This window comes from Camelina sativa, chromosome 4 (assembly GCF_000633955.1).
Source record: "Camelina sativa cultivar DH55 chromosome 4, Cs, whole genome shotgun sequence".
NCBI lineage: Eukaryota > Viridiplantae > Streptophyta > Magnoliopsida > Brassicales > Brassicaceae > Camelina > Camelina sativa.
In genome coordinates, this window is record NC_025688.1 from 22,057,818 (window position 1) to 22,073,299 (window position 15,482).

The 15,482-nt window shown below is 40.7% G+C and overlaps 6 protein-coding genes and 1 pseudogene across 6 annotated transcripts in view; all 7 read left to right on the forward strand.

Moving 5' to 3' along the window:
- LOC104781759 (IQ domain-containing protein IQM6-like) overlaps positions 1 to 1,658 on the forward strand; it is a 4,681-nt gene extending 3,023 nt beyond the window's left edge. Inside the window, exons 7-10 of the mRNA XM_010506501.2 lie at positions 188 to 275; positions 365 to 604; positions 696 to 797; positions 898 to 1,658. Of these exons, the coding sequence (XP_010504803.1) occupies positions 188 to 275; positions 365 to 604; positions 696 to 797; positions 898 to 1,542 (1,075 nt within the window). The 3' untranslated portion in view covers positions 1,543 to 1,658. The remainder of the gene's footprint in view (positions 1 to 187; positions 276 to 364; positions 605 to 695; positions 798 to 897) is intronic.
- On the forward strand, positions 2,474 to 4,118 carry LOC104784160 (eukaryotic translation initiation factor 3 subunit C-like). Its single transcript, XM_010509222.1, has 3 exons — positions 2,474 to 2,514; positions 2,574 to 2,604; positions 2,691 to 4,118. The coding sequence occupies exons 1-3, from the start codon at positions 2,474 to 2,476 to the stop codon at positions 4,116 to 4,118; spliced, it is 1,500 nt and encodes a 499-aa protein (XP_010507524.1).
- LOC104784161 (eukaryotic translation initiation factor 3 subunit C-like) lies at positions 4,890 to 7,075 on the forward strand. Its single transcript, XM_010509223.1, has 4 exons — positions 4,890 to 4,930; positions 4,990 to 5,020; positions 5,107 to 6,921; positions 7,001 to 7,075. Exons 1-4 carry the CDS (start codon positions 4,890 to 4,892, stop codon positions 7,073 to 7,075), a joined length of 1,962 nt encoding a protein of 653 aa, XP_010507525.1.
- LOC104784162 (eukaryotic translation initiation factor 3 subunit C-like) lies at positions 7,275 to 9,797 on the forward strand. The gene is made up of 4 exons (XM_019244194.1): positions 7,275 to 7,315; positions 7,375 to 7,405; positions 7,492 to 9,306; positions 9,441 to 9,797. The coding sequence occupies exons 1-4, from the start codon at positions 7,275 to 7,277 to the stop codon at positions 9,795 to 9,797; spliced, it is 2,244 nt and encodes a 747-aa protein (XP_019099739.1).
- Positions 9,826 to 12,268, forward strand: LOC104784163 (annotated as a pseudogene).
- On the forward strand, positions 12,270 to 14,449 carry LOC109125235 (eukaryotic translation initiation factor 3 subunit C-like; the record flags this gene model as incomplete). The annotated part of the gene is made up of 2 exons (XM_019244195.1): positions 12,270 to 13,340; positions 13,529 to 14,449. Coding segments are annotated over 2 exons (1,992 nt in total), but the record flags the coding sequence as incomplete, so codon positions are not given.
- LOC104781760 (lipid phosphate phosphatase delta) overlaps positions 14,931 to 15,482 on the forward strand; it is a 2,428-nt gene continuing 1,876 nt past the window's right edge. Inside the window, exon 1 of the mRNA XM_010506502.2 lies at positions 14,931 to 15,446. Coding sequence (XP_010504804.1) covers positions 15,273 to 15,446 — 174 coding nt within the window. The 5' untranslated portion in view covers positions 14,931 to 15,272. The remainder of the gene's footprint in view (positions 15,447 to 15,482) is intronic.

The following is a 15,482-nucleotide window of genomic DNA, read 5'->3' on the forward strand; positions in this document are numbered from 1 at the left end:
TTAACAGATTGATCCTCGACATCGATATGGCCACAATCTGCAATTCTATTACCATGCTTGGCTCCACTGTGACAGTAAACAACCCTTTTTCTATTGGTAAGCTTTGCTGTTACACAATCAAAAGTATGACAGTATCAAGAGTAAATACAATTTACGAGCTAACGTCCAACTTAATTTGGACATGTAGGCTTGACATAGGACAAGGTAAAGAATTGAACCACGAAAGATGTCCAAGATCAAAACTTTACCAACAAAGCATCAAGTATCTTGGTCCCGTGAGTTTTACCCTCTAGTTTCTGTAATTATTGACATGCTTGTTTAATACCTTCTTTGTAATGATTTATTCTTTCTTACAATCTAACAGACCGAAAGGGTGGCATACGAAGTTGTAATTGAGGATGGGAAACTAATGTATAAGCAAAGTGGGGTAGTCCTCGACACAAAAGAAGGTCCTCCTGATGCAAAGTGGATCTTTGTCCTAAGTGTATCTAGAATAATGTATGTTGCCATGAAGAAAAAGGGTAACTTTCAACACTCGAGTTTTCTAGCCGGGGGAGCTACATTATCTGCTGGAAGAATTGTGGTTGAAGATGGTGTTCTTAAGGTGAACGAAGGAATTTTCCTTGAACTGTTCTTTGGATGAGTTTGTTAAAACTTTGTGTGTTGAGTTTGAGTTCTTTGGATGATCTTTTCAGGCAGTTTGGCCTCACAGTGGACATTATCTCCCAACAGAAGAGAATTTTCAGGCCTTCATGTCGTTTCTTCGAGAGAACAATGTAGACCTCGCCAATGTAAAGGTAAGTCCATTCTGGTCTGAGTTTTAAGTCATCAGTAACTCTGGTTTGAGTTTAGGCTATGATTTACGCAGTTACAGATATTCTTTTTCATATTCTGCAGAAGAGTCCGGATGAAGAAGATGGAGAAGCTCATCCTAAGGTGAAGAGGATGCCTTCAAGAATCAAAGAGACCGAAGAAGAACATTGTGACTTTGTGGATGCTGAGACCGGTGAAAGTCCCAACACTAGACGTCCCAACAATCATTCAGAGCTACAAACATTAACAAGGTCCCATTCAAAACTTTCAAGACCGGAGACTCTTGACAACGTGATTGAGGAAGATCAGGAGGATGAAGAAGAAGAACCTGAAACCCCTTCAGAAGAAGGATATGAGACAGCAGAAGAGACATTCATAGCTGAGGAAGAGTTCACATACCCAAAATCAAATCTGTTCGATGAAGACATTGAAGAATACGAGAAACCTGTCCTGAAGGAGAAGATAATGAAGCGGATAGATTCACACAAAGGAATTAAATCTTACCAGTTAGCTGAGCGGCTACATTCAAGATGGAGTACTGGTGCAGGGCCTAGAATCAGTTGTATGAGAGATTACCCATCAGAGCTTCAATTTAGGGTTCTTGAGCAAGCTCATTTATCTCCAAGAGCTTCACGCTTTGCTAACCCATCTCCTTTTGCTCCGGTCAGATCACGAGGAACAAGTCTTGGGAAAAGTCCTTTGGCGGCTGAAGAACTTGAGAAGCTTTAGGTCAATATATATGTGACGCAAATGCTCATATGATGAAGTGATCCGCTTAAATAATTTTTTGTTTGTTACGCAAGATACAAAAGTAGGGATTAATTGAAGAATGGTCTTCTTATGTTTGTTCCTTGTTTCTCAAGTCACCTATTCATTATTCTTTTGTTAATGTCTGCAACTCTGCATAATTAAGAAAAACAACTGTTAATTATGATGATTTTTTTTCGTGTGATTATTTTGTTTGTAATCCACTACTGAATCATATAAACTCGATGGCCCATTGATGAATTTAATTGTAATCCAAATGATTTAATCTTCACTAATCTAATTGTAATCCAAATGTAAATCAAACAAATTTAGCCTATTTATTATTAACCAAAAACTAATTTGAAGCTAACCAAATCTTTACTCCGGTTTAAATTATTTAATTTAATTGATTTTTTTCTCCGACATCATCAAAATGGATGATGCAATCTGAATCGTGTATCATAAAGTCGATATTACCCAAAGAGACCAAAAAAAAAGACACTGTCAATAATCAATACGTTACAATAGACAGGGGTAGATCAGGAATATTCACAAGAGATTTCCTTCTAAATTGCAAAAGCCCTACAAATACTTCTCACGGTTCCTTCGTCTGAGCTTTTGGGATTTAATCCTGTCTTACGTTGTCGCTCGCTTCTCACCGTACAGATCCGACTTCTCTTAGTACTTATGTTGTTTGGTGTTGATTACGATTAGATTTTGCACTCAATAGCTTATTTGATTTATCCTGAAGAAAAATGTTCTGCTTCGGATCTAATGTTATTACTCGATTATGATTTCTGTGTTTGATTTCTAAGCTTATCATAATTCTATGGTTATCAAAATCGTTGCTTGATTGTAAAGAAAAAATTGAAATTTGCTTTACTCTGTTTTCATTGAAACCCTAATGAACTCTATGGTTAGGGTTCGAAACCCTAATGAACTCTATAATTTAAGGTTCTTCCTTTGGATCTGTTTTTCTCGAGTTGATTTTATTGTCTTTTTGTGGATTGCAGGTTCTCATTGTCATTGCTTCTATTGCCTAACGTTTACCTCTTCTGCTAATAAAGATGTCTAAGTTCTTTGGTCCTCAGGTTTCCTCTTGAACCTTTGTATATCGATAACTTCTTTAGTATCGTCTATTGGGTTGCTCCATTGGTTTTTACTTACTTCAAATTTCTTCTCATTGTATCTTTGTTCACCAGAGTGGAAGTGATAGTGAATATGAGAGTGATGTCGACGAAGAGTGGGACGTGGTTCAAGATACCAATGCTGCTAGTGCCTCGCGTTACCTTCCAGGTGGCAGTGATAGTGAGGACGATGATCTCCGTAAACGTGTTGTTCAGCCAGCCAAAGACAAGCGTTTTGAAGAGATGGTTAGTACCACAGAGCTGATGAAGAATGCCATCAAGATCAATGACTGGGTTAGTCTACAAGACAACTTTGATAAGATTAACAAGCAGTTGGAAAAAGTTATGAGGATTACAGAGGCTGTCAAGGCTCCAATCTTGTACATCAAAACCCTTGTGATGTTGGAAGATTTCCTAAACGAAACTCTGGCCAACAAGGAAGCAAAGAAAAAGATGAGCACTATCAACTCCAAGGCCTTGAATTCAATGAGGCAGAGATTGAAGAAGAACAACAAGCTCTATGAAGAGGAAATTATCAAATATAGGGAGTCGCCAGAAACCGAGGAAGTGAATGAATCAGAGGATGAAGATTCTAAAGATGACGACGAGGATGACGTTAATGTGGAGGCTGATTCTGAAGAGGAGGAGGAAGCCAACGATAAAGGTGATCCCTCTTGGAAGAAGATGCTTAGTAAGAAAGATAAACTTATGGAGAAGTTGTATAATAAAGATCCTACAGAGATCACATGGGACTGGGTAAACCAAAAGTTCAAAGAAGTTGTGGCTGCCCGTGGAAAGAAGGGAACTGCACGATTTGAACTCGTAGATCAGCTTACACACCTGATAAAGATTGCCAAAACTCCAGCGCAGAAACTTGAAATCTTGTTTAGTGTTATTTCTGCACAGTTTGATGTGAATCCTGGTCTCAATGGACACATGCCTATCAAGGTCTGGAAGAAGTGTGTGAATAACATGCTTACGATACTGGACATTCTTGTCAAATATGATAACATTGTTGTCGATGATACAATTGAGCCTGATGAGAATGAAACTTCAAAACCAGAAGATTTTGATGGAACAATTCGGGTCTGGGGTAACCTTGTTGCTTTTGTGGAGAGGATAGACACTGAATTTTTCAAGAGTTTGCAGTGCATAGATCCTCATACACGTGACTATGTGGAGAGATTGAGAGATGAGCCGATGTTCTTAGCTCTTGCTCAAAACATCCAAGACTACTTTGAGCGGTCTGGTGACTATAAAGCTGCGGCAAAGGTGGCCTTAAGACAAGTTGAGTTAATTTACTACAAACCTCAGGAAGTTTATGATGCCATGAGGAAACTGGCTGAGCTGGTGGTGGAAGAAGAAGAAGAAGATAGTGAGGCTCCCAAAGAGGGAGCTGGACNAGTCACCTATTCATTATTCTTTTGTTAATGTCTGCAACTCTGCATAATTAAGAAAAACAATTGTTAATTATGATGATTTTTTTTCGTGTGATTATTTTGTTTGTAATCCACTACTGAATCATATAAACTCGATGGCCCATTGATGAATTTAATTGTAATCCAAATGATTTAATCTTCACTAATCTAATTGTAATCCAAATGTAAATCAAACAAATTTAGCCTATTTATTATTAACCAAAAACTAATTTGAAGCTAACCAAATCTTTACTCCGGTTTAAATTATTTAATTTAATTGATTTTTTTCTCCGACATCATCAAAATGGATGATGCAATCTGAATCGTGTATCATAAAGTCGATATTACCCAAAGAGACCAAAAAAAAAGACACTGTCAATAATCAATACGTTACAATAGACAGGGGTAGATCAGGAATATTCACAAGAGATTTCCTTCTAAATTGCAAAAGCCCTACAAATACTTCTCACGGTTCCTTCGTCTGAGCTTTTGGGATTTAATCCTGTCTTACGTTGTCGCTCGCTTCTCACCGTACAGATCCGACTTCTCTTAGTACTTATGTTGTTTGGTGTTGATTACGATTAGATTTTGCACTCAATAGCTTATTTGATTTATCCTGAAGAAAAATGTTCTGCTTCGGATCTAATGTTATTACTCGATTATGATTTCTGTGTTTGATTTCTAAGCTTATCATAATTCTATGGTTATCAAAATCGTTGCTTGATTGTAAAGAAAAAATTGAAATTTGCTTTACTCTGTTTTCATTGAAACCCTAATGAACTCTATGGTTAGGGTTCGAAACCCTAATGAACTCTATAATTTAAGGTTCTTCCTTTGGATCTGTTTTTCTCGAGTTGATTTTATTGTCTTTTTGTGGATTGCAGGTTCTCATTGTCATTGCTTCTATTGCCTAACGTTTACCTCTTCTGCTAATAAAGATGTCTAAGTTCTTTGGTCCTCAGGTTTCCTCTTGAACCTTTGTATATCGATAACTTCTTTAGTATCGTCTATTGGGTTGCTCCATTGGTTTTTACTTACTTCAAATTTCTTCTCATTGTATCTTTGTTCACCAGAGTGGAAGTGATAGTGAATATGAGAGTGATGTCGACGAAGAGTGGGACGTGGTTCAAGATACCAATGCTGCTAGTGCCTCGCGTTACCTTCCAGGTGGCAGTGATAGTGAGGACGATGATCTCCGTAAACGTGTTGTTCAGCCAGCCAAAGACAAGCGTTTTGAAGAGATGGTTAGTACCACAGAGCTGATGAAGAATGCCATCAAGATCAATGACTGGGTTAGTCTACAAGACAACTTTGATAAGATTAACAAGCAGTTGGAAAAAGTTATGAGGATTACAGAGGCTGTCAAGGCTCCAATCTTGTACATCAAAACCCTTGTGATGTTGGAAGATTTCCTAAACGAAACTCTGGCCAACAAGGAAGCAAAGAAAAAGATGAGCACTATCAACTCCAAGGCCTTGAATTCAATGAGGCAGAGATTGAAGAAGAACAACAAGCTCTATGAAGAGGAAATTATCAAATATAGGGAGTCGCCAGAAACCGAGGAAGTGAATGAATCAGAGGATGAAGATTCTAAAGATGACGACGAGGATGACGTTAATGTGGAGGCTGATTCTGAAGAGGAGGAGGAAGCCAACGATAAAGGTGATCCCTCTTGGAAGAAGATGCTTAGTAAGAAAGATAAACTTATGGAGAAGTTGTATAATAAAGATCCTACAGAGATCACATGGGACTGGGTAAACCAAAAGTTCAAAGAAGTTGTGGCTGCCCGTGGAAAGAAGGGAACTGCACGATTTGAACTCGTAGATCAGCTTACACACCTGATAAAGATTGCCAAAACTCCAGCGCAGAAACTTGAAATCTTGTTTAGTGTTATTTCTGCACAGTTTGATGTGAATCCTGGTCTCAAAGGACACATGCCTATCAAGGTCTGGAAGAAGTGTGTGAATAACATGCTTACGATACTGGACATTCTTGTCAAATATGATAACATCGTTGTCGATGATACAATTGAGCCTGATGAGAATGAAACTTCAAAACCAGAAGACTTTGATGGAACAATTCGGGTCTGGGGTAACCTTGTTGCTTTTGTGGAGAGGATAGACACTGAATTTTTCAAGAGTTTGCAGTGCATAGATCCTCATACACGTGAGTATGTGGAGAGATTGAGAGATGAGCCGATGTTCTTAGCTCTTGCTCAAAACATCCAAGACTACTTTGAGCGGTCTGGTGACTATAAAGCTGCGGCAAAGGTGGCCTTAAGACAAGTTGAGTTAATTTACTACAAACCTCAGGAAGTTTATGATGCCATGAGGAAACTGGCTGAGCTGGTGGTGGAAGAAGAAGAAGAAGATAGTGAGGCTCCCAAAGAGGGAGCTGGACCTCCCGCTTCATTCATTGTTGTTCCAGAGGTTGTTCCTCGTAAGCCTACCTTCCCAGAGAGCAGTCGAGCTATGATGGATGTTCTCGTCTCCCTTATTTACAAATATGGAGATGAACGAACCAAAGCACGTGCGATGTTATGCGATATATATCATCTTGCTGTAGTAGATGAGTTTGTGTCTGCTAGGGACTTGTTGCTGATGAGTCATCTGCAGGACAATATTCAGCACATGGACATCTCAACCCAGATCCTATTTAATAGGTCCATGGCGCAGCTTGGTCTATGCGCGTTCCGGGTTGGAATGATTACCGAATCTCACAGCTGCCTGTCTGAACTGTACTCTGGTCAAAGGGTGCGGGAGTTGCTTGCTCAAGGTGTCCAGCAAAGCCGATATCATGAGAAGACTCCCGAGCAGGTATATATTTTGTGTTTGTATGCATATACTATCTTCTTTTGTGTCTCAGGTTCGTAGATTTTGTTTCCATCTTCTATAGATTTTGTTTCCATCTTGTGTAATTGGGTTCGTGATGTTCATGGTGTNTATGTTGTTTGGTGTTGATTACGATTAGATTTTGCACTCAATAGCTTATTTGATTTATCCTGAAGAAAAATGTTCTGCTTCGGATCTAATGTTATTACTCGATTATGATTTCTGTGTTTGATTTCTAAGCTTATCATAATTCTATGGTTATCAAAATCGTTGCTTGATTGTAAAGAAAAAATTGAAATTTGCTTTACTCTGTTTTCATTGAAACCCTAATGAACTCTATGGTTAGGGTTCGAAACCCTAATGAACTCTATAATTTAAGGTTCTTCCTTTGGATCTGTTTTTCTCGAGTTGATTTTATTGTCTTTTTGTGGATTGCAGGTTCTCATTGTCATTGCTTCTATTGCCTAACGTTTACCTCTTCTGCTAATAAAGATGTCTAAGTTCTTTGGTCCTCAGGTTTCCTCTTGAACCTTTGTATATCGATAACTTCTTTAGTATCGTCTATTGGGTTGCTCCATTGGTTTTTACTTACTTCAAATTTCTTCTCATTGTATCTTTGTTCACCAGAGTGGAAGTGATAGTGAATATGAGAGTGATGTCGACGAAGAGTGGGACGTGGTTCAAGATACCAATGCTGCTAGTGCCTCGCGTTACCTTCCAGGTGGCAGTGATAGTGAGGACGATGATCTCCGTAAACGTGTTGTTCAGCCAGCCAAAGACAAGCGTTTTGAAGAGATGGTTAGTACCACAGAGCTGATGAAGAATGCCATTAAGATCAATAACTGGGTTAGTCTACAAGACAACTTTGATAAGATTAACAAGCAGTTGGAAAAAGTTATGAGGATTACAGAGGCTGTCAAGGCTCCAATCTTGTACATCAAAACCCTTGTGATGTTGGAAGATTTCCTAAACGAAACTCTGGCCAACAAGGAAGCAAAGAAAAAGATGAGCACTATCAACTCCAAGGCCTTGAATTCAATGAGGCAGAGATTGAAGAAGAACAACAAGCGCTATGAAGAGGAAATTATCAAATATAGGGAGTCGCCAGAAACCGAGGAAGTGAATGAATCAGAGGATGAAGATTCTAAAGATGACGACGAGGATGACGTTAATGTGGAGGCTGATTCTGAAGAGGAGGAGGAAGCCAACGATAAAGGTGATCCCTCTTGGGAGAAGATGCTTAGTAAGAAAGATAAACTTATGGAGAAGTTGTATAATAAAGATCCTAAAGAGATCACATGGGACTGGGTCAACCAAAAGTTCAAAGAAGTTGTGGCTGCCCGTGGAAAGAAGGGAACTGCACGATTTGAACTCGTAGATCAGCTTACACACCTGATAAGGATTGCCAAAACTCCAGCACAGAAACTTGAAATCTTGTTTAGTGTTATTTCTGCACAGTTTGATGTGAATCCTGGTCTCAATGGACACATGCCTATCAAGGTCTGGAAGAAGTGTGTGAATAACATGCTTACGATACTGGACATTCTTGTCAAATATGATAACATTGTTGTCGATGATACAATTGAGCCTGATGAGAATGAAACTTCAAAACCAGAAGATTTTGATGGAACAATTCGGGTCTGGGGTAACCTTGTTGCTTTTGTGGAGAGGATAGACACTGAATTTTTCAAGAGTTTGCAGTGCATAGATCCTCATACACGTGACTATGTGGAGAGATTGAGAGATGAGCCGATGTTCTTAGCTCTTGCTCAAAACATCCAAGACTACTTTGAGCGGTCTGGTGACTATAAAGCTGCGGCAAAGGTGGCCTTAAGACAAGTTGAGTTAATTTACTACAAACCTCAGGAAGTTTATGATGCCATGAGGAAACTGGCTGAGCTGGTGGTGGAAGAAGAAGAAGAAGATAGTGAGGCTCCCAAAGAGGGAGCTGGACCTCCCGCTTCATTCATTGTTGTTCCAGAGGTTGTTCCTCGTAAGCCTACCTTCCCAGAGAGCAGTCGAGCTATGATGGATGTTCTCGTCTCCCTTATTTACAAATATGGAGATGAACGAACCAAAGCACGTGCGATGTTATGCGATATATATCATCTTGCTGTAGTAGATGAGTTTGTGTCTGCTAGGGACTTGTTGCTGATGAGTCATCTGCAGGACAATATTCAGCACATGGACATCTCAACCCAGATCCTATTTAATAGGTCCATGGCGCAGCTTGGTCTATGCGCGTTCCGGGTTGGAATGATTACCGAATCTCACAGCTGCCTGTCTGAACTGTACTCTGGTCAAAGGGTGCGGGAGTTGCTTGCTCAAGGTGTCCAGCAAAGCCGATATCATGAGAAGACTCCCGAGCAGGTATATATTTTGTGTTTGTATGCATATACTATCTTCTTTTGTGTCTCAGGTTCGTAGATTTTGTTTCCATCTTCTATAGATTTTGTTTCCATCTTGTGTAATTGGGTTCGTGATGTTCATGGTGTTTTCATCAGTCTGTTAATATTGAGAATGAAGCTAACTGTTCTGCAACCTTTTGGTCCCACCAGGAGAGATTGGAAAGGAGGAGACAGATGCCATATCACATGCACATAAACCTTGAGCTTCTTGAAGCTGTTCATCTCATATGTGCCATGCTACTAGAGGTCCCTAACATGGCAGCCAATTCTCATGATGTCAAACGTAAGGTGATTAGCAAGAATTTTCGTCGCCTGCTCGAGATCAGCGAGAGGCAAGCATTCACTGCTCCTCCTGAGAACGTTCGTGACCATGCCATGGCAGCAACCCGAGCTCTCATTAAAGGAGACTGCCAAAAGGCTTTTGAAGTTGTGAAATCTNCAAGACAACTTTGATAAGATTAACAAGCAGTTGGAAAAAGTTATGAGGATTACAGAGGCTGTCAAGGCTCCAATCTTGTACATCAAACCCTTGTGATGTTAGAGGATTTCCTAAACGAAGCTCTGGCCAACAAGGAAGCAAAGAAAAAGATGAGCACTATCAACTCCAAGGCCTTGAACTCAATGAGGCAGAGATTGAAGAAGAACAACAAGCTCTATGAAGAGGAAATTATCAAATATAGGGAGTCGCCAGAAACCGAGAAGGTGAAGGAATCAGAGGATGAAGATTCTGAAGATGGCGACGACGAGGATGACGTTAATTTGGAGGCTGATTCTGAAGAGAAGGAGGAGGAAGCCAACGATAAAGGTGATCCCTCTTGGGAGAAGATGCTTAGTAAGAAAGATAAACTTATGGAGAAGTTGTATAATAAAGATCCTAAAGAGATCACATGGGACTGGGTCAACCAAAAGTTCAAAGAAGTTGTGGCTGCCCGTGGAAAGAAGGGAACTGCACGATTTGAACTCGTAGATCAGCTTACACACCTGATAAGGATTGCCAAAACTCCAGCACAGAAACTTGAAATCTTGTTTAGTGTTATTTCTGCACAGTTTGATGTGAATCCTGGTCTCAATGGACACATGCCTATCAAGGTCTGGAAGAAGTGTGTGAATAACATGCTTACGATACTGGACATTCTTGTCAAATATGATAACATTGTTGTCGATGATACAATTGAGCCTGATGAGAATGAAACTTCAAAACCAGAAGATTTTGATGGAACAATTCGGGTCTGGGGTAACCTTGTTGCTTTTGTGGAGAGGATAGACACTGAATTTTTCAAGAGTTTGCAGTGCATAGATCCTCATACACGTGACTATGTGGAGAGATTGAGAGATGAGCCGATGTTCTTAGCTCTTGCTCAAAACATCCAAGACTACTTTGAGCGGTCTGGTGACTATAAAGCTGCGGCAAAGGTGGCCTTAAGACAAGTTGAGTTAATTTACTACAAACCTCAGGAAGTTTATGATGCCATGAGGAAACTGGCTGAGCTGGTGGTGGAAGAAGAAGAAGAAGATAGTGAGGCTCCCAAAGAGGGAGCTGGACCTCCCGCTTCATTCATTGTTGTTCCAGAGGTTGTTCCTCGTAAGCCTACCTTCCCAGAGAGCAGTCGAGCTATGATGGATGTTCTCGTCTCCCTTATTTACAAATATGGAGATGAACGAACCAAAGCACGTGCGATGTTATGCGATATATATCATCTTGCTGTAGTAGATGAGTTTGTGTCTGCTAGGGACTTGTTGCTGATGAGTCATCTGCAGGACAATATTCAGCACATGGACATCTCAACCCAGATCCTATTTAATAGGTCCATGGCGCAGCTTGGTCTATGCGCGTTCCGGGTTGGAATGATTACCGAATCTCACAGCTGCCTGTCTGAACTGTACTCTGGTCAAAGGGTGCGGGAGTTGCTTGCTCAAGGTGTCCAGCAAAGCCGATATCATGAGAAGACTCCCGAGCAGGTATATATTTTGTGTTTGTATGCATATACTATCTTCTTTTGTGTCTCAGGTTCGTAGATTTTGTTTCCATCTTCTATAGATTTTGTTTCCATCTTGTGTAATTGGGTTCGTGATGTTCATGGTGTTTTCATCAGTCTGTTAATATTGAGAATGAAGCTAACTGTTCTGCAACCTTTTGGTCCCACCAGGAGAGATTGGAAAGGAGGAGACAGATGCCATATCACATGCACATAAACCTTGAGCTTCTTGAAGCTGTTCATCTCATATGTGCCATGCTACTAGAGGTCCCTAACATGGCAGCCAATTCTCATGATGTCAAACGTAAGGTGATTAGCAAGAATTTTCGTCGCCTGCTCGAGATCAGCGAGAGGCAAGCATTCACTGCTCCTCCTGAGAACGTTCGTGACCATGCCATGGCAGCAACCCGAGCTCTCATTAAAGGAGACTGCCAAAAGGCTTTTGAAGTTGTGAAATCTCTTGATGTCTGGAGACTGTTCAAGGATCGGGAAACCATTCTTGCTATGGTGAATGATAGAATCAAAGAAGAGGCTTTGAAGACTTATCTCTTGACATACTCGGCCTCTTACGAGTCCCTAAGTCTAGATCAACTTGCCAAGATGTTTGATCTCTCTGAGAACAAAGTCCACAGCATCGTGAGCAAGATGATGATCAATGAAGAACTCCATGCAAGCTGGGACCAGCCTACACGTTGCATTATCTTCCATGATGTACAACACAACAGGTTGCAAACCTTGGCTTTCCAGTTAACCGAGAAGCTTGCTGTTCTTGCGGAGAGTAACGAGAGAGCAATGGAAGCTAGGACCGGTGGTGGCGGTCTGGATCTAGGTTCAAAAAGAAGAGACAACAATCAAGACTACGGAGGAGCAGCAGGTGGTGGAAGGTGGCAAGAAAACATGTCTTACACACAAGGAAGACAAGGTTACAACGCTGGTGTTAGGTCTGNCATGGGACTGGGTCAACCAAAAGTTCAAAGAAGTTGTGGCTGCCCGTGGAAAGAAGGGAACTGCACGATTTGAACTCGTAGATCAGCTTACACACCTGATAAGGATTGCCAAAACTCCAGCACAGAAACTTGAAATCTTGTTTAGTGTTATTTCTGCACAGTTTGATGTGAATCCTGGTCTCAATGGACACATGCCTATCAAGGTCTGGAAGAAGTGTGTGAATAACATGCTTACGATACTGGACATTCTTGTCAAATATGATAACATTGTTGTCGATGATACAATTGAGCCTGATGAGAATGAAACTTCAAAACCAGAAGATTTTGATGGAACAATTCGGGTCTGGGGTAACCTTGTTGCTTTTGTGGAGAGGATAGACACTGAATTTTTCAAGAGTTTGCAGTGCATAGATCCTCATACACGTGACTATGTGGAGAGATTGAGAGATGAGCCGATGTTCTTAGCTCTTGCTCAAAACATCCAAGACTACTTTGAGCGGTCTGGTGACTATAAAGCTGCGGCAAAGGTGGCCTTAAGACAAGTTGAGTTAATTTACTACAAACCTCAGGAAGTTTATGATGCCATGAGGAAACTGGCTGAGCTGGTGGTGGAAGAAGAAGAAGAAGATAGTGAGGCTCCCAAAGAGGGAGCTGGACCTCCCGCTTCATTCATTGTTGTTCCAGAGGTTGTTCCTCGTAAGCCTACCTTCCCAGAGAGCAGTCGAGCTATGATGGATGTTCTCGTCTCCCTTATTTACAAATATGGAGATGAACGAACCAAAGCACGTGCGATGTTATGCGATATATATCATCTTGCTGTAGTAGATGAGTTTGTGTCTGCTAGGGACTTGTTGCTGATGAGTCATCTGCAGGACAATATTCAGCACATGGACATCTCAACCCAGATCCTATTTAATAGGTCCATGGCGCAGCTTGGTCTATGCGCGTTCCGGGTTGGAATGATTACCGAATCTCACAGCTGCCTGTCTGAACTGTACTCTGGTCAAAGGGTGCGGGAGTTGCTTGCTCAAGGTGTCCAGCAAAGCCGATATCATGAGAAGACTCCCGAGCAGGTATATATTTTGTGTTTGTATGCATATACTATCTTCTTTTGTGTCTCAGGTTCGTAGATTTTGTTTCCATCTTCTATAGATTTTGTTTCCATCTTGTGTAATTGGGTTCGTGATGTTCATGGTGTTTTCATCAGTCTGTTAATATTGAGAATGAAGCTAACTGTTCTGCAACCTTTTGGTCCCACCAGGAGAGATTGGAAAGGAGGAGACAGATGCCATATCACATGCACATAAACCTTGAGCTTCTTGAAGCTGTTCATCTCATATGTGCCATGCTACTAGAGGTCCCTAACATGGCAGCCAATTCTCATGATGTCAAACGTAAGGTGATTAGCAAGAATTTTCGTCGCCTGCTCGAGATCAGCGAGAGGCAAGCATTCACTGCTCCTCCTGAGAACGTTCGTGACCATGCCATGGCAGCAACCCGAGCTCTCATTAAAGGAGACTGCCAAAAGGCTTTTGAAGTTGTGAAATCTCTTGATGTCTGGAGACTGTTCAAGGATCGGGAAACCATTCTTGCTATGGTGAATGATAGAATCAAAGAAGAGGCTTTGAAGACTTATCTCTTGACATACTCGGCCTCTTACGAGTCCCTAAGTCTAGATCAACTTGCCAAGATGTTTGATCTCTCTGAGAACAAAGTCCACAGCATCGTGAGCAAGATGATGATCAATGAAGAACTCCATGCAAGCTGGGACCAGCCTACACGTTGCATTATCTTCCATGATGTACAACACAACAGGTTGCAAACCTTGGCTTTCCAGTTAACCGAGAAGCTTGCTGTTCTTGCGGAGAGTAACGAGAGAGCAATGGAAGCTAGGACCGGTGGTGGCGGTCTGGATCTAGGTTCAAAAAGAAGAGACAACAATCAAGACTACGGAGGAGCAGCAGGTGGTGGAAGGTGGCAAGAAAACATGTCTTACACACAAGGAAGACAAGGTTACAACGCTGGTGTTAGGTCTGGTTATGGTGGTAAGAGATCATCTGGGCACGGTGGTCAGAACCGAGGAACTGGTGGGAATGCAGGAAGAGGTGGAACAGGGAATAGAGGAATGCAGATGGATGGCACGAGCCGTATGGTAAGTCTTAACCGAGGTGCTCGTATATAAGACTGACTTGGTTACGTTTCAAAACATAAACCCAAATTAAAGGAGGAGGTCTCTCGTAAAACTTCTTTATTGTTCTCTTGTAAAACTTCTTTGTTGTTCTGTTCTGTTGTTCTGTTTTTGACTCTATATATAAACTCATATTTTGATTAATCTAAAATAACATATGTTTAGTTATCATATACCCTAATCGGTTTTCTTCTGGTTAACACACTAATCGTCTGTTCAATCTGTATCTTCTACGTATCATTTTATTTAAACAGTATTTCGTTTCATTTTCATCTTAATTTAAAAAATATTTAAAAGAAAAGAAAAAAAAAACGAAACTTTAGGCAGCACAAAATCAAATAAAATTAATGGCAATCACAATCACAAAGACAAAAGTAAATTTTTGACTAAATTATGCGCTGGCCTAAGTCGCGAAAATCACACGTAGACCTCACTTTGGTAAAGTGCTGGATCAAAACTGGTGGCTATGGACAATTTTCATAATAACAAACAACTAAACTCTCTTTTTAAGGTTCTCTCAAAATCTCTAAATTTATTTCCACCTTCTCTTTGCCAGCGAACATCCATTGGAGCTCCTCACTGTACGCCTCAGGGAGGGAGAGAGGAGCATCCGGGAGAGAGAGAGATAGAGATATAAATTTTGATAATTTGTCTTCTAATTCTGTGTTCTAAGGTTTTTTGACTTTTTTTTGAAACCCAGAAAAAATTTACCAACTGTTTCAAATTTTCAAACCTTTTCTACTCTCTCTCTCCTCTTTCTTGAAACGGGAAAGAGGGAGGGAAGAAGAAGAAGAAGAAGAAGATTCTAGAAAGATCAATGGAAAGCTCAGGCTCAGGCTCAGGGACTTGGCAAGGATTGATCCTTGTGGGTATTGTTACATGGATCTGTGTTTCTTCCTATCTGAATTTTACCCATAAAATTAGATCTCTCATACAACCATGGGTCGGTCGTCAAGTCCTTGGTGGTGTTCCTCTCATTCTCAGAATCCAGGTGTGTGCCTAATTTACCCAATAAAAGTTGTTTACA